The sequence below is a fragment of the Mercenaria mercenaria genome, chromosome 14 (assembly GCF_021730395.1).
Source record: "Mercenaria mercenaria strain notata chromosome 14, MADL_Memer_1, whole genome shotgun sequence".
Classification (NCBI taxonomy): domain Eukaryota; kingdom Metazoa; phylum Mollusca; class Bivalvia; order Venerida; family Veneridae; genus Mercenaria; species Mercenaria mercenaria.
This window is the reverse complement of record NC_069374.1, coordinates 66,198,468-66,225,468: the sequence shown is the minus strand read 5'-3', so window position 1 is coordinate 66,225,468 and position 27,001 is coordinate 66,198,468. Positions and strand designations below refer to the sequence as shown.

General features: G+C 35.5%; 1 protein-coding gene across 7 annotated transcripts in view; it reads right to left on the bottom strand.

Moving 5' to 3' along the window:
• Positions 1-27,001, bottom strand: part of LOC123527789 (transcription initiation factor TFIID subunit 10-like) — a 54,785-nt gene that overhangs the window by 14,575 nt on the left and 13,209 nt on the right. The window contains exons 1-2 of one of the 7 annotated variants that reach the window (XM_045307459.2): positions 23,790-23,908; positions 3,022-8,054 (exon numbers count right to left, since the gene is read on the bottom strand). The exons of 1 other annotated variant lie outside the window; for it this stretch is intronic. In XM_045307459.2, the coding sequence (XP_045163394.2) occupies positions 6,990-7,748 (759 nt within the window). In that variant the 5' untranslated portion in view covers positions 7,749-8,054; positions 23,790-23,908 and the 3' untranslated portion in view covers positions 3,022-6,989. Of the gene's footprint in view, positions 1-3,021; positions 8,055-9,645; positions 10,645-16,904; positions 17,179-23,672; positions 23,909-27,001 lie in introns of those variants that run through there. 5 more of the 7 variants (XM_045307458.2, XM_045307457.2, XM_045307456.2 and 2 more) reach the window with 5 other exon arrangements.

Sequence of the window (27,001 nt, the reverse complement as noted above, 5' to 3'; positions counted from 1 at the left end):
CTGGTGAAATACCTTTCACATTAACACACGCAGTTTCTGAACAAACTGCAGAAATTATTAGTTTTATCAATGACTAGACGAAGAAAAAGTCCTGGTTTTTGGCAGCTTAGTAACAGAAATAAAACTAGTTTAAAGTATGGCAAGAATAGTTTATATATATAAAGTTTATATGATATATACTTTCATATGTGGACTTAGAGAGCCTAAATCTATATTTCTTTGCATAAATCAAATAACTTCATCAAAATGGACACAGAGCTTAAAACCATTTGAGCCATGCCATGGGAAAACCAACATAGTGGGTGTGCGACCAGCATGGATCCAGACCAGCCTGCGCATCCGCGCAGTCTGGTCAGGATCCATGCTGTTCGCTAACAGTTTCTCCAATTCCAATAGGCTTTAAAAGCGAACAGCATGGAGCCTGACCAGACTGCGCGGATGCGCAGGCTGGTCTGGATCCATGCTGGTCGCACACCCTCTATGTTGGTTTTCCCATGGCACGGCTCATTTATTTCATGCAAACAAAACAGCTTCGTCATAATGTGAACTTCCAACTAAAATTTATCAAATGTAGACTTGGAGTTTAAATTCATCACATCTATAAACAAGAGCACCGCCTTGCGGGTGCTGACGCTCATCTGATTTTTTTTGTATAATAGAAATATTGTCCTACCCATGATTTTCTAAGTCTAAAAAGGGCCATCATTCTTGCAAAAAGCAGGATAGAGTTATGTTTCTTGATGTACAGTGTCCACTTATGATGGTGAAAAACTGTTGCAAGTTTTAAAGCAATAGCTTTGATAGTTTATGAGAAAAGTTGACTTAAACATAATATTCAACCAAGAAAATGATTTTTCTAAGTCCAAAAGGGTCATTATTATTGCAAACAGAAAGAGTTATGTTGCTTCTTTACGTCTGCTTTTAGATGGGACAACATTGGCAAGTTTAAAGCAATGCTTTGATGTTTAATACATAAAGTTACCCTAAACATAAAACTTACCAAGAATCCTGATATGATTTGAAGCAAAAGGCCACTTCTTGCAAAAAGCAGAGAGATATTTTCTTGCTGTACAGTTCACTTATGATGTGAAAAAACGTTGCAAGTTTAAAGCAATAGCTTTGATATTTAGAAAACAGTTGACCTAAACAAATTAACAAAAGAACTGATTTCTTAGTCCAAAAGGGCAAAATTCTTGCAAAAAGCAAGATGCAGATTATGTTTATATGATGTACGAAGGTCTGCTTATGATGCGTGAACAGTATTCAAGTTTCAAAGCATAGCATTGAATAGTTTTAGATAAAAGTTACCTAAAACATATAAACTGTAACCAAAAAATCTATATTTCTAATACAAAAGGCAAATACTTCCCGAAATGCAAGATGATTAAAATTTCTGCCTATACAGGGTCACAGCTGATGGTGAACAAGTATTCCAAGTTTCAAAGCATAGCTGTTGATAGTTTCTCAGATTAAAGCGACCTAAAACAAAACATAACCAAGCACGCCGACGCCGACACCGACGCCGACAACCGCTCAAGTGATGACAATAACTCATCATTTTTTTTCAAAAAATCAGATGAGCTAATAAAAATAAATGTCTCTTTTTTTTTTTCAGATCTAGCATAAAATACCTAAGCATGTAAAATAAAATTATATATAAGAGCTGTCACTAATGGTGACAAATGCCCCCGCAGCGCCTTGACCTTTGACCTGGTGACTATCAGCATGTGAAGTTTGAAGGTCCTGGGTGCAGTGGTTCGCGAATAAAGTGCCTTTATGCAAAAAGTTGACATTGGCCCCTGTGACCTTGACCTTTGATCCCAAAGTCAGTAGGGGTCCTGTTCTCAATAAGTACTATCAGCATGTGAAGTTTGAAGGTCCTGGGTGCAGTGGTTTGCAAGTAAAGTGCCTTCATGCAAAAAGTTAACGTTGTGACGAACGAACGAACGAACGACGGACAGTTGAAAACTAATATGCCTCCCTTCAGGGGCATAATAAAAACAAAAACCATTATATAATGATAAAATATCTGTTAAAATGTATATATTTGTATAAATTGTTGTGTCAAACAGGGACATAATTAATGCTGGATATCATGAAAAAAATTTAAAAAATTTTTTTTAAATCACCACCTCTTTTAATGACAAGGTCAGATATAAAATGTTAAAGTTCTTCGAATCATTTGACAAGATAATATATATGACTAATATAATAACATAAAATATCAGAATAAGTATAATAGTTACTTGCACATAAATTACAGTCGCCATATGGCACACTACAAGTGTAGGATGGTAGTCAGATAATTTGTATGTGGATATGCAAATGTCCTATCTCTGACAGTTATCATGGTCCTCCAATGAATGAGAATGCCTAAGAGTTGACAAGAAGTATCAATTACTAAATTTCTTATTAAACTTTCAACATGTCAACAATTTAGAATAAACATTACCAAATTAAAACCACTGTATTATGATAAGCCAATATCTATACACTTAAACAAAATAACACCCAAATAAAAGGTTCCAAAATATTATGATCTTCTATCACCAACTTTACAAGGTAAATACAACATGGAAGTCTAAAAAAAAAAGAAAGAAAAGAAAACCTCGGAGTAAAAAAACTCAACATGAGACAGAAAGGAGCCAAAGTTAAGAAACAAAATAACAATGTACCAGACTATGATAGAAGTACCTTGTCGAAAAGTCATTAACATCAGTATAACATGACCTTTGCTAAAATTCAAGACATACATATTTTTAAAGGTAATGTCTTATTACTCTAAATGGAAACTTAATACAAAACATAATTAAGTGGATTAAGTGTAGATTAAGTGGATTAAGTGTAAGACTCAAATTTGATTAAAATCTGCAGATCTGAAACAAAACCCATAAAGTAGCGTTTGACACAACATGGTTAACAAAAACACAAGACTAATGACTAGCACCAACAAAATAAACAAGCTGTAAGTTGCCGTAGGTAACTTAAAAATATATGTACAAACCAAGAACACAGTAGAAGTAAATAATATTTCACTTTAATACAAGCACTACTTTCCATCTTGGCCAAGTACAGACATGTAAAGTGGAACAAGACTACAGTCCAACCTGTGTAAGCAGTCACCTCTTCTAAGCAGCCACTTGTCTTAAGCAGTCATATTTGCTATTTCACATTTCTATACTTTCCAAGCAAATTCACCTGTATAGAGGTAACAACCTTTCTATCATGGCCATTCCCCTTACTGACTGCTTAAAACAGGTTTGTCTGCATACAAAAGTTGGATACTGAACAATTCTAGGCTTCCATCACTAAAAATTCAGAACAAGAGATTGCTGTATAGTATTTTTGTGACAATTTTAGGTTAGAATTAAAAACGACAATTTACTGTTCTAGCAAAAGACATGTTCAAATGCTGTCCATAATCCTACTGTGTTAATTTCTTCTGTTTAATTCACTAACAGAATATTTTCTTCAGGAAATTTTCTCTTAATATACCAAGAACATAACAAATATACATCAAAGGTTTCCTGGAAATGGTAGAAAAATATTTAAGAGATCTTTGTCATTATCTCGATTCTATGTCTGGAAAACAACTTTTAGCTACTCAACATATTTTAAAAAGCTGATTTTGTTTTCAAAATCTATTAAAAAACATAAACTAAATTATCCAGAAAGTTTCATAAGAATCAGTTGACAAATGCAATCAAAACTATTGTTTTTTTTAATTTTCATTCTGAAATTTGCAATGGGTAGCAGCTCTATCAAAATGGATTTGGGGTGAAAATCTCAAATCAATCAATGTATTTTGAAAAACTAAAATATTCCTACTTCCACCTTTTGAATTTCGGAAGCCCAATATTAAAAGAAACAGCTGAAAACAGCTGTTACGGAATAGATATGAATCAAACAGTAGGTGTATGATACATTACCTTTAATATGGAATATGAACACCTGGTATTATATAGCATAAATGTTATTATGTAACACGTTACAGTTACATACACAGATACTGCAATTAATCAATAAAGCTTTAGTGTTAACATGTGTTTCATACTGCCATGAATGGTATCATGAAGTTACAAGTTACAGTTATAAGTAATGATAGTGTAACATGTGTTTCATACAGCTATGAATGGTACCATGAAGTTACAAGTTACAGTTACAAGCACTGATAGTGTAACATGTGTTTCATTCTGCTATAAATGGTATATGAAGTTACAAGTTACAGTTACAAGCACTGACAGTGTAACATGTGTTTCATAAAGCTATGAATGGTATCATGAAGTTACAAGTTAAATCTACATGCAATGCAGTTATATCTAATGTTACTTTGTGTAAATACAATATCACATGTAATGGTTCAGTGATAAACAACAACATTTGTAACTTATTTCACATCACTGCTCATATATATACTGAAAATGTACTTCAAGACTACAAATAATTGCAGTGGAAAAAGAAAGCAAGACTTTTTCACGTGCAAAAGAAAGCAAAAACAATGGATATACATAATATTAAAGGGACTTTCACCTCAACTTCAGGTATTTATCAACATACAGGCATGTTAGACTGTATAAATTCACACATTAACAATACATTTTGTTGACACTAATACACTAACAACAGTTATTTATCCAAATTAATATTCATCTGTCATATGCAATTAGAATACACAGAGAAAATAGCAAAATTCCTGGCAAAACAACAAACATTTGGTACAACATGTTGCCATAGTATGTATATAAGCAATCACTATCACAAAGAGCACTTAACATATCCTGTAAACTATCAACACTTTGTAGTTTGTTTGTTATTTTACTGGTCTAACGGTTTATGCCTGTTCTTCCAACGATATTTTCCTTATAAATTGGTGGTCAATTAATCTAACCAGAATTTGGGGAACCAACTTGTTCTCCACAAGTTGCTGTCAACTTCCTCACATGAATCAGAGGTGAAAGATAAATTACTTCAGACACGATCCCTTATGTCAAACTGTTACGGAGAATAGAGTGAACTCCCCACCATTCTATTCTATTCATACATCTTGTACTCTACTAGCTGAGCTTACCAGGCCCGAGTTCTTTTTTTAATGGAACAATTCACAGATTGCTTCAACAGATCTCAAATGCATTATACTGAAATGCTAGGAAAAAGATGAATATTCCTTAAAATAACAATCAACAGACACACAATAAAATACAATGCCCCAGAAGATGGAACAGAAATTGTTTTTTATAATGGATGGAAAAACAGGCATTTTTGCAAAAGAAGTACAAATATCACATTTCTAATATCAAATTTTTAAATGTTAATATCCACCAAGGTCTTAAAATATACCCGTTTTCATAGTTTGTTAATATTTTATCAGCAAAATGTTCTCCTTTGAATGGACTTCACAAACAGAAGTGAATGGTAAGAAATTTACTTAAACCTTCAAAATCTCTACCAAATTTAGTGAACTGACTGACATATTACATTAATGATGTCTAAATAAAATTAAATTATAATACGCAAAACTGAATAACTTAATCTGTTATTTTAGATTTTTTTGTTCAGTTTAATAGAGCATTTCATTGTGATGAATGTATATCATGACTAAGACACAGGCTTCTTCAACAACATAAAATAACATGTTTTTCACATTTGAAGTATATAAAATACATGTAAAACATCACTTCATCATGTATGTGCATGACCTATATGATGTAAAGGACAGAAATGAACATAATTGCTAACAGGATGTGTTCCACAAAACTTATAACTTGTCTCTGATCACCTAACCCTGATGAAGAAAGGCTTTCACAGGTCCATATTTCAAAATTTAGGACTTTGTGACCTAGAAATGTATACAAAACTTTCCTGCTATCGGTACCAATGGAAATATGAATTTATCAAAAGTTGTTTAAAAATACTTTTAAGTTCCTCTTTTAAATCCCTACATTGTAGTGGAAATACATTATGTTGCAGGTCTACAAATAAATCTGAATGGAACTCAGCATAAACAGTTACTGTACCAAATTTTGGTAACTGAGATATGCATATGGAGGATTACCGCTATAAAATCTTTAATTACATCCACTGTTAAAGTTTGTAATTTTATTGAGAACAACTTTTTCTTTAAAAAAAAAAAACTTTTACAGTGCTGATGAGGAAAAAATTTAGTGCACCAGTTTCTTGTCTACATTCCAGGACTAAACTAGAAGGCAATTTGTTCAAAAACACAGGCTAACACACCCTATACAAGGCCTACAAACATATACACAAAATATTTAAGCCTCTAAGAATAGATACAAATGTTTGTTCATAAATATATACATCTGTGTTAAAAACAAGTGCCTTATCTATGTCTCAAAGCTATCCAATCCATCTTTTAATTTCAATTATCATAAACAAACTTTGTAATCTAAAAACAAGCTCTTGAAAAATTCAAAAGCGTAAACATGTACAAACTTCCTGAACAAAAATGTTTTCCTTCATGTTCTTAGTCTGCTGGTGAGGTAACTTAGGAGATGAAACAGAATTGATTTTTTTACAGTCAAATCTTCGTTGAAGAACTTCTCAAGACAACCCACTTTCGCAGGATCCAAAAGAAAATTTAACAAATGAAACTTTGCAACACTTGAAACTCATTATCTTCCGCGTGCCAGAAGGTCTGAAACTTGATGAAAACTGCTTCCTTTTGGACTAGAGAAGTCACAAATTGTGTTTGTTTGTTTTTTTGCTATATCTGTCTGTCATATTTCACCCAGATAATCAACTCCTCAGAAATTCAAATTACCTGGCAATCTGACAAAGTACACAAGATGATTTCCATCAGAATGATTAACTGATTAACTGGTTAACTGGTAAACTCTTTAGTTGGATATAAAACAGTAACTACATCTGTGCAAATGACTACATTTTCGGCACATACGATATCACACATACATATTTTGCGTATCAAAAATGGTCAAAATGTTTACATGAAGCAAAAACCATTGACACTGTATCTACTCCAGATCGGGTATTGTCACAGAAAACTTGGGTTCCTTGTCAGTCGAATATTCTTTCATCTTCTCATCACTGAGGTGCGGCGTTTCCGCCTTCTGACTCCAGTGGTATACAATTTCTTGATCAGATGGGCATGTTTTCCTGAAGGTGGTACTTTCGTAAGCCTGGCCAATGTATTTCCACAGGGCTTTCATGCTTGCAGGAATGTCAAAATCCTTCAGTGCTTTACAAGCTACACGAATATGCTGCAACTTTGGCAATACTAGGCAATCCAGGTTTGAAATTGTATCACCGCACAAGTACCGAGTTCCCGATCTTTCCAGAAATGCATTAATAGCAGCAAGCTCTTTCAGAAGATTCTCTGGACTATTTTTTACTTGCTTGATATAGAACGAAAACTTGGAAAAAAAGTTCAGGCAAACGGCATTGGCTTCCTCGTTATCATACCTCAAATCAGGGTGTGGGAAATTCTTGTCCAAGTACTGAACAATTTCATCATTGTCAGAAAGGATTTCGTCACCATGTTTCAACACTGGTAATCTGTTTGCAAGCTTTTTGAAATCCAATGGTGGTCTGGACATACTAATTGTAACAACATCGTAAGTTAATTCCCCTTCCCGTGCCTTTAAATCCATTATCATGTACACCATCTGACAAAATGGGCATGCCCCATAATTACGCATATTCTCGCCTGCTTTTACATAAAGTTGTAAGTAATTAGAGGGAGCTCCGTTTTCATTTCCGCCGTTTGTTTCCATTGTGAAGATCTGAAGAGCTTTCTTTTTTCTAATAACTGTTTATATTTTTCTGGTAAAATCAATCCACAACTTTTGAGAATATGTAAGATAGGTAAACGTGCATGAAAGTTCTAAGGTTAAATTTGTTTAGTAACTGATCTTTCCTGTCCCTTCAGATTTTAAGAGGAAACTAATCCACTGCCTGGTTACCAAAGGGAGACAATTCAAAGTAGTTCCCAAAGAAAGACAACTCTGTAGGTCACAGAAGAGAGTTAACTCTGCAAGTGGTAGAAAGGGAGACAACTTCAGTCAGCCAAAAGACAGTACCTGAAGAGACAGGAAAGAACATTGGTTAGTAAAGCAATGTCTAAAAGATAACTTGTAATGCAGTAAATAGCTTATTATATCCATTTTTCTTTTTTTTTGTAAAAGAATTATTTAATGGTAAAAATTTTTTTTTTTTATATTCTAGCTAGGTTAACAAATTTGATTCTTTACAAAGACCCCCTCAATTCCAGATAGATTGCAGTTTAGCCTCTTTGTGCCTCAAACTGAGGTATTTTCAACTGAATGATAACAACTATTGAACTTCAAGCTGTCTTTTAAAAAAACAACCTTTTTATATAATTATTTTTTAATGTTAAAAATTCCAGACATCATTTTCTTATATATCCAAAATCTAGAGAACTATAACTGAAATAATTGTAAACTCAGAAAATAATACATTTACTTCACTAATTAACAAATATGAAGGCTATCATGAAACAGCAAAAAAAGAATTCCGTGATTTTTCATACAAGATCTGAACAAGCCACTGCCAAGATATTTTGAGCTGAGAAACAGTGTCAGTATTAACAATATCAGTATTCACAGAATCACTGCAATCTAGATCTCTAAGTAACAATAATATCACCAGATTTCCACAGATAATTAACTCAAAAAGCATTCACTACTTTGGTGCTTGCAGAATATTATTTTCTAACAAGCTCTGATCAGCAAGATATTTTGATTAAGAATGGAGATATCAATATCGGCCTGGTTATTGAGTAAAAATCTTTTGAAAGATCTTTCAGAGCTTACAATTTCATTACTGTTTACTGACAATAAACAGAAGTTCAGTCACTCCTGCTACAGGTTTTAGAAAAAGCCCTTTTGACAGTATACAAAAGTGTTTTTTGTTGTTGTTGTAAATTTACTATAACACATGCCAAAATAACATCAGAAATATTTTATTTTTGTTGAATTTAAAGTCTCAGTGACAAAATCACAGTCAAATGTCAGCTTTCCTCGTTTTAGGTGGTAGAGGAAGACCCCTGGTGCCCCTTCTGGAATAATCTCAGTCTAAGATGGGCATATGGGTAGAAGAAGAAAACCTTTCATAAAACAGTCAGGAATGGTTTCAACTTGCACTACCAAACAAAGTTTCAATTACAGAAGCCCCCAAAATTTGTTTGTTTTGGGTTTAACGCAGTTTTTTAACAGTATTTCAGTCATGTAACGGCGGGCAGTTAACCTAACCAGAGTTCCTGGATTCTGTACCTGTTCTCCGCAAGTAACTGCCAACTTCCCCACATGGATCAGAGGTGGAGGACTAATGATTTCAGACACAATGTCGTTTATCAAATAGTCACGGAGAACATACACCCAGCCCGAGGATCAAACTCACGACCCCGCGATCCATAGACCGACGCTCTACCTACTGAGTTAAGCGGAAGCTCCCAAAATACATCAGTCTGGCTGTCCCTCTGACAATACAAACAGTCACAGGTAATAAATAGCATTGGCACAGTAAGTTAATACCTATAATTTAACTGAAGATTCTGAAACAATACATTGTAACCACCATAACTTTTCAATATATATATATAAACATGAAGAAAAATCAATGAACTTCACTGGTTATAAAAGCTGATCTTACTTTTCAATCTATTGGATATAAACCTCACTCATTTTCAGCAACTAAATTCCATTTAAATTCAAAAACTGATACCAGATGTTAATTTTTCTCCCCATGCACTGTCTATATCACAAATTCACAACCACTACTGAAAGCTTAACTTAACTACACCTTTACTACAGAGAAACTGTAAGACAGTAGCAATGTGCTGTCTGAGTTTTGTCTCAAAACTAGTTCAATCTCAATCCTGAGACTGCCTCCAACACCACTTCTCCTCATTTCTCCTCAAGCAATATTTCCTTTTAGCAATATTGCCTATCCTTTCACTGCTCTATAAATCTTCTCTCCTTTCACCCCTTTTCCAATCTTTTAACACTTTCTACATAACAATCTTACTTTTTCTCAGAATCTTGTATCCCTTTTTCCACCCTCCGAAACTATCTCAGTCCTTTCACTCCTTTAGAACTCTGTGCTTTCAATCCTTTTTCTATTGATTAATCAAAGTTTCCATCTTTTCATCCCTTTACCTATTATTTGGTACCTTCCTCAATTCCTTCAACAGTTACTATAGACTTCCCCTTTCCCAATCATTATCCCTTTTCTATTAATTTAAAACCTCTCAATCACAACAGTTACTTTGATATACCCCTTTTCAATCATTTTTCCTTTAACCTATTCCCCATTATTTTACCTCACCACTTATCATTCCTATCTACCATGTCTGGTCTGTTTTTAAGCTTTTTTTTTCTTTTCTGTAATAACTAATGCTGTATTCCATACTCTTAAAACTCAAAGATATTATAAAGAAACATGACATTTTCACCTAAAATATCATAATTCAGAATGTTTCATCTTTTCAAAGCGGTTCTACCACATGCTGTTTAATACTTGTCAAGTATAGGTTTCTCAAAGTAATAACAGTTTAGTAAACATTACACTAGCCTAAACTTACAAGTTCACCCTAATAAACAAGGCTGGAACCCCCTGGCTAATCACATACCATGTATTTCAAACTTTCTACACTATAATCAGTTAAGGTATAAACCTTACCTACGTAGTTAATCTAAGGCTGTAAAAGTAAACTGAGAGTTTCCTGTCTTCCTTTCTTTCTTTAATTTTGTTACTATTTAAGTCTCATGAAAATTACACTTTTATTAACATAGGCTGATGATGAGAGTCTCAGTTGTCCTTCATACATTACTTTATAAGGCAGTCAGGAACCTGGATACAATCATCAACCCCTGCCACAACAATGCTACATTTTTGTACACCTAAAGCTTTCTAATATCTTTTTCTGACACTTCAATTTTACATGTCTCCCTTTTATTTGTGATTCAAGTAATGTCACCTATTTAATGAAATTGTTACATTTGTAAATTTGAATGAATGTATCCAACATATAAATGTATCTTTTACAGTAAACCACAATTATCATTTCCAGTCTGCCAATAAGATGTGGAATATTATGCACATTAACCAAGTAAAAACTTTCTTTAGCTTCACTGAAACATAGAAGATTACAGCCAGAATGCGATAAACTACACAAGATATTCTACTGCAGTTGCAAGCACCTTCCTCTATCTGAACCTATTATTATATCATCCCCATGTGTATTATATCCTATATTATATACAAAATTTCTTGTCTCACAATGCTGGTGCTTAGCTAGCTGTTATTTCCTGTCTTTTGTTTGAAATATCCAATATGTTAAGAGACCTGGTTTACACAACATCGTATTTTGGATCCCAGTTACACTATGAATATTTCAGACAACAGTAACTGTTACAAATGGACATTAAGATTCCAGTTACACTTTTGACAAATTGAAGTACAAGTACACTTTTCATATCCCTGTAATACCGGTACTTTGAATTTAAGATCCCTGTTACACTTTGCGCATTTCATTCTATGTTACACTTTGACCCATTTAAGACCCCAGTTATACTTTGAACACTTTAGATTCCAATTACACATTGAACACTTTTGACCCCAGTTATGCCTTGAGCATTTTGACGAGATATATTCAACAGTCTGGATCCCAGTTACACTTTAAAGCAAGTGGCTGCTATTGCAGGATCAACTGTACATATATTTCACTAATAGTTTTGGCTTGTTAATATGAAACAAGAGCTGTCACTAATGGTGACAAATGCCCCCACAGCGCTTTGACCTTTGACCTGGTGACCTTGACCTTTGACGTGGTGACCCCAAAGTCAATAGGGGTCGTGTACTCATAAAGTACTATTAGCATGTGAAGTTTGAAGGTCCTGGGTGCAGTGGTTCGCGAGTAAAGTGCCTTCATGCAAAAAGTTAACATTGGCCCCTGTGACCTTGATCTTTGACCTGGTGACCCCAAAGTCAGAAGGGGTCCTGTACTCAATGAGTACTATCAGCATGTGAAGTTTGAAGGTCCTGGGTGCAGTGGTTCGCGAGTAAAGTGCCTTCATGCAAAAAGTTAATGTTGGCCTCTGTGACTTGACCTTTGACCTGGTGACCCCAAAGTCAGTAGGGGTCGTGTACTCAATGAGTACTATCAGCATGATTGTGAAGTTTGAAGGTCCTGGTCGCAGTGGTTCGCGAGTAAAGTGCCTTCATGCAAAAAGTTAACGTTGTGACTAACGAACGAACGGACAGTTGAAAACTAATATGCCTCCCTTCGGGGGCATAACAAAAGCACCGCAATGCAGAGCAATATACGCCCGAAGGTATGACCTTTGACCCCTAAGTGTGACCTTGACCTTGAAGCGAGCCAACCGAAACATGCGCTCTGCATGTCGATTCAATGTGGTGAACAATTGTGCCAAGTTTCTTTAAAATCCTTCAAGCAGTTCAAAAGTTACAAAGCGGACACAAAACAAAGTCATATGACCTTTGAAGTGTGACCCCTAGTGAGCAATCCCTGACATGTGCTCTGCATGTTGCCTCGATGTGGTGAGCATTTGCGTCAAGTTTCTTTGAAATCCTTCAAAGGGTTAAAGAGTTACAGAGCTGACACGAAATTGCTAATGGACAGACGGACAGCTAGACAGACGAACATGGCATCATAACACAATGCGTCCCTTTGGGCATATAAAAAAGGGAGATTTTTGGTCAAAATCCTAGGGGAACAGGGCTGAACTTCCATGCCATAAAAAAACCTGGCTCCACGAGTCCTCAGCAAAAAAACCCCATAAATTTGTATTATTCCCAGAACTTTCAATCAGCTTCGAGTAGCTTAAAGCTGAGTTATGAAACAATTTGCTGATCATCATTCCCTGCAATAATCAACCACAGAATTCAGTATTCTCCATTTCTGAAGTAAACCAGATACAATACAATCCCAGCATGAGTTGTTGAAAACCAAAACATTCCAGAAAAAAATAACTGATTAGTCCTCACTAATCTGCCCACGCTCTTTTACATCCTTTCTCATGTAATGAAAGTTTCATATCAATTTTCCAATTATTGAACACTTTTTTTTTCAGAATGCCAGACAATGGTACTGAATATCTAAATAAGCCAAGCCAAAACTAGAGCTATCACTAAAGGTGATGAATGTACCCCCCGCATGCACTGACAAAGTACATTGCAATTTGACGCACACAAGATTGCATAATTATGTGGACTGTATGTATACAGTATAGTAACAAAAAACAAAGTCCCATAACTATGCAGAATATTTATCTAAAAGAATGTAACATGCACCATGCACAACTAGGGTTGGTACTGATCACTTGTGTGAAGTTTCATTAAATTGTGTGCAAGGGTTTGGTAGATTAGGCACACACAAGATTGCATATGCAGACTGTATGTACATAGTATGTTAACAAGAAACAAAGTCCCATAACTCTGCAATTTTTGTCACTGAAAAAACCTAACATGCCCCATGCACAACTACTGTTGTTACTGATCACTTGTGTGAAGTTTCATTAAATTGTGTCAAGGGGATGAGGAGAGATAGTGCGCACAAGATTGTGTCTATGTATATAGTATAGTAACAAAAAAAACAAAGTCCCATAACTCTGCAAATTTTTTTTCTAAAAGAACCTAACATGCCCCATGCACAACTACTGTTGGTACTGATCACTTGTGTGAAGTTTCATTAAATTGTGTCAAGGGGATGAGGAGAGATGGTGCGCACAAGACTGTGTCTATGTATATAGTATAGTAACAAAAAAACAAAGTTCCATAACTCTGCAAATTTTTTTTCTAAAAGAACCTAACATGCCCCATGCACAACTACTGTTGGTACTGATCACTTGTGTGAAGTTTCATTAAATTCTGTCAAGGGGATAAGGAGAGATGGTGCGCACAAGATTGCGTCTACGGACAGACAGACAGACAGACGGACAGACAGACAACCTGAAACCAGTATACCCCCCTTACAACTTTGTTGTCGGGGGGTACAACTAGAGCTAAACACAAAATTTTGGCATTGGCATCGCTTTAAATAACAGGAAGGATCCATACTAGGTTCAAAGTTTGATGTATACCTTAACTGTGACCATGAAAATATTATGCAGTTGTATCTATAAGTTAAAGACCCATTTTAGATCTTTGAAAACTCTAACCATACAAATATGTGATTTACTTAAAAACTAACACCCTCTTTATTGCCTTAAATGGTATCAACTTCCATTGGTCAGACTTTGGCCATGTTACAAGTCCACTGAATGACTGTATCATTCCTTATCAGCCAGGTGGACTTCAAATAACCCATGTAAGTGTATATTTAGGCTTGTAAACATTGAAAATCTTGACAGATACTCTAATAAGTAGCAGTATAAAGAAATGTCAAGCATTTACCTATATATGTCATCTGTCAATAAATCAACCACTCATGTTATTAATTAGTCAAAATGGTTACACCAAGATGATAAGGTGTATGGTATGATGTAGGTGTTTACTACAATAAAATAAATGTTATAACATTTAATAAAATGAAAAATGAACATTTTAGTAAGTACTCCATAATTATACTGCAATGTCATGCAGTCATACAAAAAAAAATGTTTCAATTTGTCAAAATTAGTGGGTGTTTTTTTGTGTGTAAAATCTGTTTAAGGCGAAGGACCTGAACAATGACGATATAATAAAGTACAGTACAACTTACATTAAGAGACCACCTATTGGAAGGGCAAAATGTGCATGGTCTCTTCAACAAAATATAGTTTCTTAATACTTAATAATTTGTTCTTTAACAAACTAAAAAGGAACCGAAAAAAAGTGGTCTCTTGATGCAAGTGGTCTCTGAGTAAATGTCAGCATTTCTCGAGCAAGTTGGACTGTACCACACAATAACATTTAAACAAGAGGGCCAAGATGGCCCTAGGTCGCTCACCTAAGAAACACTCCATAACAGTGTAAAACATGTTTGACCTAGTGATTTCATGGAAACAAATATTCTGACCAATTTTCATTAAGATTGGACCAAAAAATTGGTCTCTTGCGATAAAACAAGCATTTTCTTATATATGACCTAGTTTTTGACCCTAGATGACCCATGTTCAAACTCGACCTAGATTTTATCAAGGCAATCATTCTGACCAAAATTCATGAAGATCAACTGAAAAATACAGCCTCTATCACATACAGAAGTTTTTTCTTTGATTTGACCAAGTGACCTAGTTTTTGACCTCAGATGACCCATATTCAAATTCGACCTAGATTTCATTTAGGCAATCAACCTGACCAAATTTCATAAATATCAACTGAAAAAAACAGTCTCTATCGCATACACAAGATTTTTTTTTAATTTGACCTAGTGACCTAGTTTTTGACCTCAGATAACCCATATTCAAAACCGACCTAGTTTTCATCAAGGCAATCACTCTGACCAAATTTCATGAAGATCAATTGAAAAATACATCCTCTATTGCATACACAATGTTTTTCTTCGATTTGACCTAGTGACCTAGTTTTTGATCCCAGATGACCCATTTTCGAAATCAGCCTAGATTTTATCAAGGTAATCATTCTGGCTAAATTTCATGAAGATCAGTTGAAAAATACAGCCTCTATTGCATACACAAGGTTTTTCTTTGATTTGACCTAGTGACCTAGTTTTTGACCCCAGATGACCCATTTTCGAACTTGGGGTTAATTTCATCAAGGCAATCATTCTGACCAAAATTCATGAAGATCAATTGAAAAATACAGCCTCTATCGCATATACAAGGTTTTTACGTGATATGACCTAGTGACCTAGTTTTTGAACCCAGATGACCCATTTTCGAACTCGGCCTAGATTTCATCAAAATAATCATTCTGACCAAAATTCATGAAGATCGATTGAAAAATACCACCTCTATCGCATACACAAGGTTTTTCTTTGATTTGACCTAGTGACCTAGTTTTTGACCCGAGATGACCCATTTTCGAACTCGGCCTAGATTTCATCAAGGCAATCATTCTGACCAAAATTCATGAAGATCAATTGAAAAATACAGCCTCTATCGCATACACAAGGTTTTTCTTTGATTTGACCTAGTGACCTAGTTTTTGATCCAAGATGACCCATTTTCGAACTCGGCCTAGATTTCATCAAGGTTATCATTCTGACTAATATTCATGAAGAAAAATTGAAAAATACAGCCTCTATCGCATACACAAGGTTTTTCTTTGATTTGACCTAGTGACCTAGTTTTTGACCCGAGATGACCCATTTTCGAACTCGGCCTAGATTTTATCAAGGTTATCATTCTGACCAATATTCATGAAGATTAATTGAAAAATACCACCTCTATCGCATACACAAGGTTTTTCTGTGATTTGACCTAGTGACCTAGTTTTTGACCCGAGATGACCCATTTTCGAACTCAGCTTAGATTTCATCAAGGTTATCATTCTGACCAATATTCATGAAGATTAAATGAAAAATACAGCCTCTATCGCATACACAAGGTTTTTCTTTGATTTGACCTAGTGACCTAGTTTTTGACCCGAGATGACCCATTTTCGAACTCGGCCTAGATTTCAGCAAGGTTATCATTCTGACCAATATTCATGAAGATTAATTGAAAAATACAGCCTCTATCGCATACACAAGCTAAATGTTGACAGACGACGGACGACAGACGACAGACGACGGACGACGGACGCCGGACATTGAGCGATCAGAAAAACTCACCTGAGCATTGCTCAGGTGAGCTAAAAACTTCTTCATCTTAGTACACCAATTTTATCATGACAACCAATTCAGTGCAATAAATTCATATTTCATATTGGTAGACTAAAAATATCAATTAATCAATTTGATGTATTTTTCAAACTTCACTTTGAGCATTAAACATAAATCCTACCTAGATTTTAAACCTCCTTTACTCCTACGGCTGTAATCCCTATGCTACCATAAGAAAACACTTGTGGCAGCAAATAACTTGGTTGTCAACTTCCTCAACTTTTTTTTTCAGAGCTCCACCCATGGGCTCAAACAATGTTTTGACTAAAAAAGCTTTTTAGTATGAAAAAGGTACTTATCAATAGGCAGTAAAATTCTTAGTAATCCAGATTGTAAACCTTGGAAGAAAAATTTGTCAAGCAAAATATTGAATGTTTCAAGTACTTCAGTATTTTTTCTAACTCTACAGTAAGAGCTTTAGGATACTTTTATTTGTACTCATCAATAAAACAAAATTTGTGAGCGAGTGATAAGAAATATGGCTTTGCAAACACAGTTAGTGTATTATATACTCAAAATACAGGGAACAATCTATTTGCACTTCAAAAATAGGAAAGTGCTATCACTCAAGTGTGTTTACAAGCACTCAAGTTCACCAATTTCGTCTTAACTCAGTCCCATAATTTTAAGCAAGAGAAATCAATCAAAGACATATCTACCAGCATTTCATTTTGTTATTGAACTTTCATTATCAGCCATTATCATAAATTATGGATATAAATCACTATGTCCCCATTATAGCCTGTTGCAAAAATGCTGCAGAAGTCATACCATATAGTCTGGCTACCGACTAGATAATCTTTTTTTTTCTGTTATATATTCTGACTTTATCTGTCTTGGCTCTCAGATTATCTACTCATGACAGGGGATTAAAAAACCAGATTTTAGTCTCAAGATCACAGACTTTGATTTTGACCTGTGATGTGCTGACCCTCAACACTATCAGGATCATCTACCAACCACAAGCAATCATCCTATAACATTTCACAGTCCAGTGACTTTTTTTGCCCTTTTGGGAAAAGATCCAGTACCGGATAAATTGGGAAAAATAGCGGGGTTTTTACTCAGATTGGGAATTTTTATAGTTAATTAATAATATCATTTAGAATGCTTCTTCCTTTAATTCCATGTAAATAGCATCAAACAAACTGTTTAAATGGTTAAATTATGGTGAATGTCAATGTTAACTAAGTTTTCCTTCTGCAATCATCAAAATGCAAACTTAATTTGGTCATTTGGGGAATTTTTGGATGATAACTGGGAAAAAAGGTTGCATTTTTCAATTTGGAAAAGGTCCTTTTAGGGGTACTTTAAAAAGAAGGAAAAAAAATCGCTGCAGTCTTAGACCAAAGCATTCTCTAACTACAAATAGAAACTCTTTTTAATCTAGAGATCACCATGACTTTGACCCCCAAAATATGAGAGCTCATTTAACTGACCATGCTAGACAATAATGTTACGAAGTTTGATGGCTGTAGGCCAAAACATTCTGAAGGACTTGACTGTAAACCATTTTCAGTCTTAAGACACCATGGCCACTTTCGACCTACTGACACTACAACATACGGTTTCTAGTGACGACTGGCAATCAACCTACATAGTTTGCCAACAGTAGGTACAAGCTTTCTCTAGTTATTGTTCTGGAACAGTTTTCAGTATCACCTTGACCTTTGACCTACTGACATCCAAAACAAAAGGGTGTCACCTACTGACCACAGGAAATAACCACTGTAAGACAAAGTGGATCACAAAATGTATATTTTGGAAATATGCACTGCGCACGATTTTACTAAAGTTCATTTCCAACACTACTTTAAAACTATAACCTAGTGAAGCTTCATTTATATGTAAAATGTTTTATTATATACAGTATACAAGACTGAAACAAATTCTAGCCATACTGGTATGTAACATATATCAATTTTTATGGAAGACATCCCAAACCAAAATACAAGCATGCGGCAAGCTTGTGAGAAGTTTGTCATAAGGTTGCGCAAGCTTACTGCAATCTTAAAAAGATTGCAGCTATGTAATAAATGCTTGCGGATGCTCGCATAGAAATCAAGTTTGCGGAGAAGCCTTTCTTTGCAAGCTTGCAGCGGGCATCCTGCGATCTAAATACTATTTAAGATTGCGTCTAAGCTTGCGATAGAAATTAAGTTTGCGGATAAGTCTTGCTTCGCAATTAGACAGTAAAATTTTTGTAGCAAAACAATAAATCTCACTCCATTGATAGAAATGACATACCAGTAAAACGGTTTATTTTTATTTCTCAACAACTTTACATTGTTTATTCAAATTTTCTTAAAATAGCGCTAGAATTTAATTATTTCCTAACTTTACATGATACTCGCAGCAATATATCCAGAAATATATGTAAATTAAATGCTGGCAGCAAACAGTGATAAAACCTGTACATAGTGAATTCAATCACAGACACTTGGGGTTCGGACCTCCACACACCCCATTCTCCTACGCCCCTGGTTAAGTTTAGCCAATATATTTTAGCATTTTACCATGTATTGAGCATAGGTGACGATCATAAAACGCATTTTGTAACATTTCAGCGTGTTTTTAAACAAGAGCACCGCCTTGCGGGTGCTGACGCTCATCTGATTTTTTTTGTGTAATAGAAATATTGTCCTACCCATGATTTTCTAAGTCTAAAAAGGGCCATCATTCTCGCAAAAAGCAGGATAGAGTTATGTTTCTTGATGTACAGAGTCCACTTATGATGGTGAAAAACTGTTGCAAGTTTTAAAGCGATAGCTTTGATAGTTTATGAGAAAAGTTGACTTAAACATAATACTCAACCAAGAAAATGATTTTCTAAGTCCAAAAGGGGCAATAATTATTGCAAAAAGCAGGATGGAGTTATGTTGCTTGCTGTACAGGGTCAGCTTATGATGGTGAACAAGTGTTGCAAGTTTCAAAGCAATAGCTTTGATAGTTTAAGAGAAAAAGTTGACCTAAACATAAAACTTAACCAAGAAATCTGATATTTTCTAAGTCCAAAAGGGGCCATAAATCTTGCAAAAAGCAGGACGGAGTTATGTTTCTTGCTGTACAGGGTCAACTTATGATGGTGAACAAGTGTTGCAAGTTTTAAAGCAATAGCTTTGATAGTTTAGGATAAAAGCTGACCTAAACATAAAACTTAACCAAGAAAACTGATTTTCTAAGTCCAAAAGGGGCAATAAATCTTGCAAAAAGCAAGATGGAGTTATGTTTCTTGATGTACGGGGTCTGCTTATGATGGTGAACAAGTATTCCAAGTTTCAAAGCAATAGCTTTGATAGTTTAGGAGAAAAGTTGACCTAAACATAAAACTTAACCAAGAAATCTGATATTTTCTAAGTACAAAAGGGGCCATAAATCTTGCAAAAAGCAAGATGGAGTTATGTTTCTTGCTATACAGGGTCAGCTTATGATGGTGAACAAGTATTTCAAGTTTCAAAGCAATAGCTTTGATAGTTTAGGAGAAAAGCTGACCTAAACATAAAACTTAACCAGGCAACGCCGACGCAGACGCCGACGCCGACGCCGACAACCGCTCAAGTGATGACAATAACTCATCATCTTTTTTCAAAAAATCAGATGAGCTAAAAATGCATTTTTACCATCAATGCTCTCAATACTAGAAGATATGCAACTTCTCACGAACAATGGGAACACTTGCTTGCGCTGGACCCTCGCTTTGTGTAGTGCATGTCATAAACCGGGAACCAAAATTGTTACTCTAACGGCTATGTTAAACCAGATCATCACTTTTTTATGTAAACAAACCTCGTGTAACACGTGGTGAAGCGATAACCCGGTATAATGCGTCGAAACGGTATCAATTTTCACACCCTGGTACCGGCGCTCCCAAGTACAGGTGGCACACATACAGCGCTCGATAAGCAATTTTGGAGGAGCGGCGGTGTAAGTATTTCTTATTGTATCTCCGGTAATTCAAAACTTTTTGTAAAATGAAAGATATCTGAGCCCTGGCGAATAATTGATGACTATGTTCCGTGAGTGTCACAACATTTCATCTTAAAGTAAACAAAATACGGCGAGTTAAACGTGAACGTTTGACGTATGACTCAAAAATGTCAAATGTAAAAAAAAAGCACGTAAAATGCTCAGTAAATACTCCAGATGTATTCATTTTGATACATCTTCATATAGTCATATCTTCCTACAATAACCAGTTCAAATTCCAAGACTTAATTTGTTATATTTAAAGAATGACTCGTATTTAAAGAAGATAAGTGGTTTCAAAACGGCACTCACATCGCACTGGTGTGTATTTTTTTTGACGCTCACCAAGTACAGCTAGAGAAAGTTCTTCAGAAATGTGGAGAAATCGTCAGCTCTAAGGCAACTACAACGGAAAAGAGATGAATCGGACTGGTTAGTTATGTGTGGTAGAGATTACACCACCAAGAACAGTTTCATGTTGGATTAAACAGTAGTTAATGGAACTAGTCATTACGTCTCATGTCTGCTATTAAATCGGAATGACTCACATCGATTCCTGAAAGAGCCAAACAAGAACTCATTAATTGATAAATTCATTGAATTAATAAGATATTAAAATATGAGCGTCTTTTGTACCGAACAGACATTTTAACAAAATTCTTTGGTGGCTGATTTATGCCATTCCGCTAATTTTAGGCGCCGATTTATAACGTAAATATCGACTTTTCGCTCAGCGCCCCCCACTAATTATCATGTTTTCAATCTACGCTCCCGCCCTTTCTTATTCCTAGTATTTTCTGTATGGAGAATCGCAGACAAAAAGTTTAGATTTAATAAGTAAATCGTCGGGGGGGAGTCGAGCGAAAACTGGCTGATCAGCGGGCTCCGAGCATGAAGTTGAGGTTTGAAAGGCATAACATTGGTGGGCACCAGGGCACCCAGCCGCTTTACATCTTGAATCTCACTCAACGCCAGCACCCACTCCCCCCTCCCTCCCCCATCCCCATAATCGTGTTTTCGCTCCGCGTCGCCACATGTTATCGAATTTTTGCTCGCTAACCACTCCGCGTTTAACTTTTTTTAATTCTCGTGTTTTCGCTCGACGGGGTCGCGTGACAAATTGATGAAATGGTTTAAAACATCCACTGTAAAAACCTTCTATTTTTCTGTTATGAGTGTTTACTGAATCTTAAATCTAATGAAACAAGTAAAATATGTTTCGTAAAAAGTTCAACATTTATTATACATTCAATGTAGGCGTATGGTAAGTTGTTAAAATTAAAGAAAAGAATAGAAAACTTGTCAGTCCGTTATAAATGAGTTTTACTAACTCTATGATTAAACATTTATTCCACACCCCAACAAAAAAAGTATCGACCTGGCTCTATATATATCATACGGATGCTCATGGCATTATACTGGTACTCAAAAACATTGAGATTGACCTGAAATATTGTTTAGTAACGGCGTTTAACCAAACGCATACGCACGCACAAACGCACGCAAGCACACACATATCTTCTTGCAAACCTCACCGTCCACTGATCCCACTGAGTCATATGAATGTTTTGAAGCACGTTTTTCATTTTTCAACGAAATCCTAGGACATATCAAATTTTAGCATTAATCAGTTTTCAAGAAGCTTTTTAATAAAAAAAAATAATGTTAAAATATTGTCGCCGTAAGTTTTAACATAGAAAGGTCGACTTCTACAGTCAGTTTTTTAACGGTATAAAGATTTATGATCATACAGGCACCACACTGAGAGTAAACAACAACAAGGTCTACGTTTCTGAAGACTTTTCTCTAGCTGTACTTGTTGAGAGCCAAAAAAATTAACACCTGTGCCATGTGAGTGCCGTTTTGAAATCCCATACCATCTTTAAACACCAGTCATTCTTTAAATATAACAAATTAAGTCTTGGAATTTGAACTGGTTATTGAAGGAAGACATGGCTATACGATACTGTATCAAAAATGAATACATTTGGAGTATTTATTGAGTATTTTACGTGTTGTTTTGACATTTGACATTTTTGAGTCAAACGTTCACGTTTAACTCGCCGTATTGTGTTTATTTCAAGATGAAATGTTGTGACACTCACATAACATAGTCACCAATTATTCATCAGGGCGCAGATATCTTTCATTTTAAGAAGTTTTGAATTACCGGAGATACAATAAGAAATACTTACATCACCGCTCCTCTAAAATCACTTATCGAGCGCTGTATGTGTGAGTGCCACCTGTACTTGGGAGCGCCGGTACCAGGGTGTGATTTTGGTACCCGGCCATGATATGCGCAGTTCAAAGCAGGGATCTATTCGCAAGGAAGTGTTCCATAGAATTTAGATAGATTGATTTATATTATTTATTGATTTCTCGTCGGAATACAAAAGACAGTTGTCGGGACCGGTGTCATTTAACAGAATGGTAACAGATCTGACGATTGATACCAGTGATTCATTGCTAGGGGTTCATTTAAACGTTTAACTGGCTATTGTTTCCCTAGTGTTCGTGAGAAGTTGCATATCTTCTAGTATTGAGAGCATTGATGGTAAAAATGCATTTTTTAAAAACACGCTGAAATGTTACAAAATGCGTTTTATGATCGTCACCTATGCTCAATACATGGTAAAATGCTAAAATATATTGGCTAAACTTAACCAGGGGCGTAGGAGAATGGGGTGTGTGGAGGTCCGAACACCAAGTGTCTGTGAATTCAATATCAGAATACCACATATCCCTAATATTTCTGGTAAACCGTTTCTTTAACATTTATATTAAACAACAATAATTAACACTAAAAATGTTACTACATGTATTCACATTACAACTAAACATTATATATATTCAAACTATATACTAATAATAATTAAAATAATATACAGAATATATCTATATCAAATGCATATTCATTTACCTCATGTGCATGCAGCGCTTAAACATTCCGAGTCAAATATCAATAAATTATTTTTGTGTTGCATCTAAAGCCGTTACAGCCCAATTTAACCACCAAAGATGAATGAATTTTACTCACTTTATTCATACTAGGAACATGCCCAGTTCACTGGGTTGCAAAGTCATTTCTAAACTTGAATCAAGATAAACATTTCCCTTATAAGGTCAAACAGCATTTAAAACTTCGACATACCTAGCAAATAGCTAAAAACCAAATATCTCCTACCATAGTTTATCTAATCAATGCACCATTTAAATACTGCAAGGACTAATTTAACCCGAAGAAACAGAGTCCAATTAAAAGTGAAAAATAATATACACAGAAAATAAACTTTTCTAAGTTAAAATCGAATAAAATTGATAAAATTTACTAAAGTAGGATATTTTCACTTCAATTCTGTTATAAATGCAACTAACTCAAAAGCATCATTAATTTTGAAAACATGGAAGTCTGAAATGTCCCACTGTCTGAAGGTAGTTTTTAGAAAGTCAAGTAAATAACAATGAATAACTACAGAAAAATACAAACCACTGGAGATCACAAGGGGGTGCAGAGCTCCAGATAAGCTGCGTATTTACGCAATTAAAGTTGCAGAAAACCCAAATGAATTAATAGTGTGTGTACTGAAATGCAATTGAAATTTCTAATACCAAATTTATTAAAAATCACTTATGTATCACATTTTCTGTATTATGGAATGGGTACGAGACTTTAACGCTAGACAACAGACTGGTTATATGTTACGGCTGGACAGGTTGCTATTTATCAGAAAAATCATAGTCTGATCGGTGTTATTTGGACGCTTTGTAAACAATTAATTTACGCCGCTTTACATGCCAAATATAAACTAGAGATGCTTTTGAGAAAAGCGCATGTCTCCCAGAACTGCCCCTATAAAATATGTTAGTTTCTCTAGATGTTTTAGACGAGTGGATCCAATTAGATGGTCTGGATGAGTGGATTTAATCAGTAATTCAAGCTAGGGCCATAAATCAAAAGTGCCTGGGCGGATTTGGCTAGTTATCGAACTTGGGTAAGGTCTTATGGCCAAACACATTTTGTTCAAGTTTGGTGAAGATCGGATGAGAAATGTTCGACTTAGAGAGAGGACAAGAGTAAACAGACAGATTTTTTCGGTAATTCAAGGGCCGTAACTCTAAAATGCCTATACCGATTTGGGTAGTTATCGAAATTGGCCGAGGTCTCATGGTCAAACACATTTTGTTCAAGTTTGGTGAAGATCGGATGAGAAATGTTTGACTTAGAGTGCGGACAAGAGTAAAAAGGCCGATTTTCGATAATTCAAGGGCCGTAACTCCAAAATGCCTGGACCGATTTGGCTAGTTATCGAACTTGGCCGAGGTCTCATGGTCAAACACATTTTGTTCAAGTTTGGTGAAGATCGGATGAGAAATGTTTGATTAAGAGTGCGGACATGAGTAAAAAGGCCAATTTTTCAATAATTCAAGGGCCGTAACTCAAATGTCTGGTCCAATTTGGCTAGTTATCGAACTTGGCCGAGGTCTCATGGTCAAACACATTTTGTTTAAGTTTGGTGAAGATTGGATGAGAAATATTCGAATTAGAGTGCAGACAAGAGTAAAAAGACTGATTTTTAGTAATTCAAGGGCCATAACTCCAAGACGCCTGGACCGATTTGGCTAGTTATCGAACTTGGCCGAGGTCTTATGGTCAAACACATTTTGTTCAAGTTTGGTGAAAATCGGATGAGAAATGTTCGACTTAGAGTGCGGACAAGCTTTGTGACAGACAGACACACACACACACACACACTGGAGTAAATAAATATGTCTCCCACACCACTGTGTGGTGGGAGACATATTAAGATTCCTCAATAATATTTTGTTATGGGCCGGACAAGACCTGACTATACCTTTGACCTCCAACTGTGACCTTGGCCTTTGAGATAGGAACCTGGGTTTGCATATGACACTCTGTCTCACTGAGGTTACCATTCATAGTAAATATAAACAAGATTGTTCCATGCATGTCAAAATTATGGTCTGGGCAAACAAATCCGGACGCACACACATACACCAAACAGCCATTTGGACAACTATGTCTTCGCTTCCCCAAGCGAGCTATACAAAAACTGTTTTGAGTTAATGATAATTGTACAGATATAAGAATATTATCAAGAAAATATCCCTCCAGAACATTATAACATTCAATCTGCCCTATACAGATCTGTTTTACAAACTGCCCTTTCTAACCTTACATCATGGATCCACCCCAGCTATCCCCATGCTGCAAGGCATGACTCAGGGGTTTTTTTTACGACTGGGGGAAGAGGCCCCAGCCTGTCATTGGGGGAAGAAAATAGCCCGCGACAAGCAGTTTTGGGGGATTTTTTCACTCGGGGGGAATTTACAATTATGCATAATAAACACTTTAAACTATGTTTTTATTACATATTCTTGCAACTTTTAGCAACTATACACACTGTCACTTAGCAATGGATGGACTTGCACTAATGTTCACTTATCATTGTAACAAGGTGGGTGGGGAGAGTTGAAATGCTCAAATCACTGAATATTTAAAGGTCACATGCTTTTATTCACAAAAAATGCTTTAAAATAAGAGTTGCTTTTGCAAGAGTCATCATATTATTATTAAATGCATACTTTTGTTGGCTTTTTATTTCAACTGTACTAGAAAATCTTGTAAGAAAGGATAAGAAAGTCCGAAAATCACGATCGCGAAAACGTGTGACAAATATGAAAAAACGAAAGCAAACATTAAAAATTCTTGATAAAATTTCATCTTTTCACCAGAACTATTCCATACTTATAATATCTGATTACTTAAAACATTTATATTTTATTTTGCTCTAGCAAAATACCTCGGCAAAGATGATAAATTTGCGTAACGGCCGACCGGCTTATTTAATCGAATCAAGCACATAAAATAATTACTAAATTAACAACACATATTACATAATACAGCATAAGCTGTTACCGCTAATTAACAAGAGGTACAAACACGATAATCTGACGCTGCATTGTTTATCAATCATCTATATTACATACTGATGATAACCACGTGTCACTCGGCGCGTGGCGTGATTGACATCTGTCAGTAGCTAATTAACATACGACGCTCCGCCTACTGTCATACTTACGCTGGTGTCGACAAACAGTATGAAGTTCACTGGGATTTTGATTGACAAGGGGCAGAGCTTTCGAACTCGTTACGCATCAAAGAGTATTACCGCGAGACAAGCAGACGCCCACGGCATATTATGTGCGGGTCAGATACGAGTTTTTATC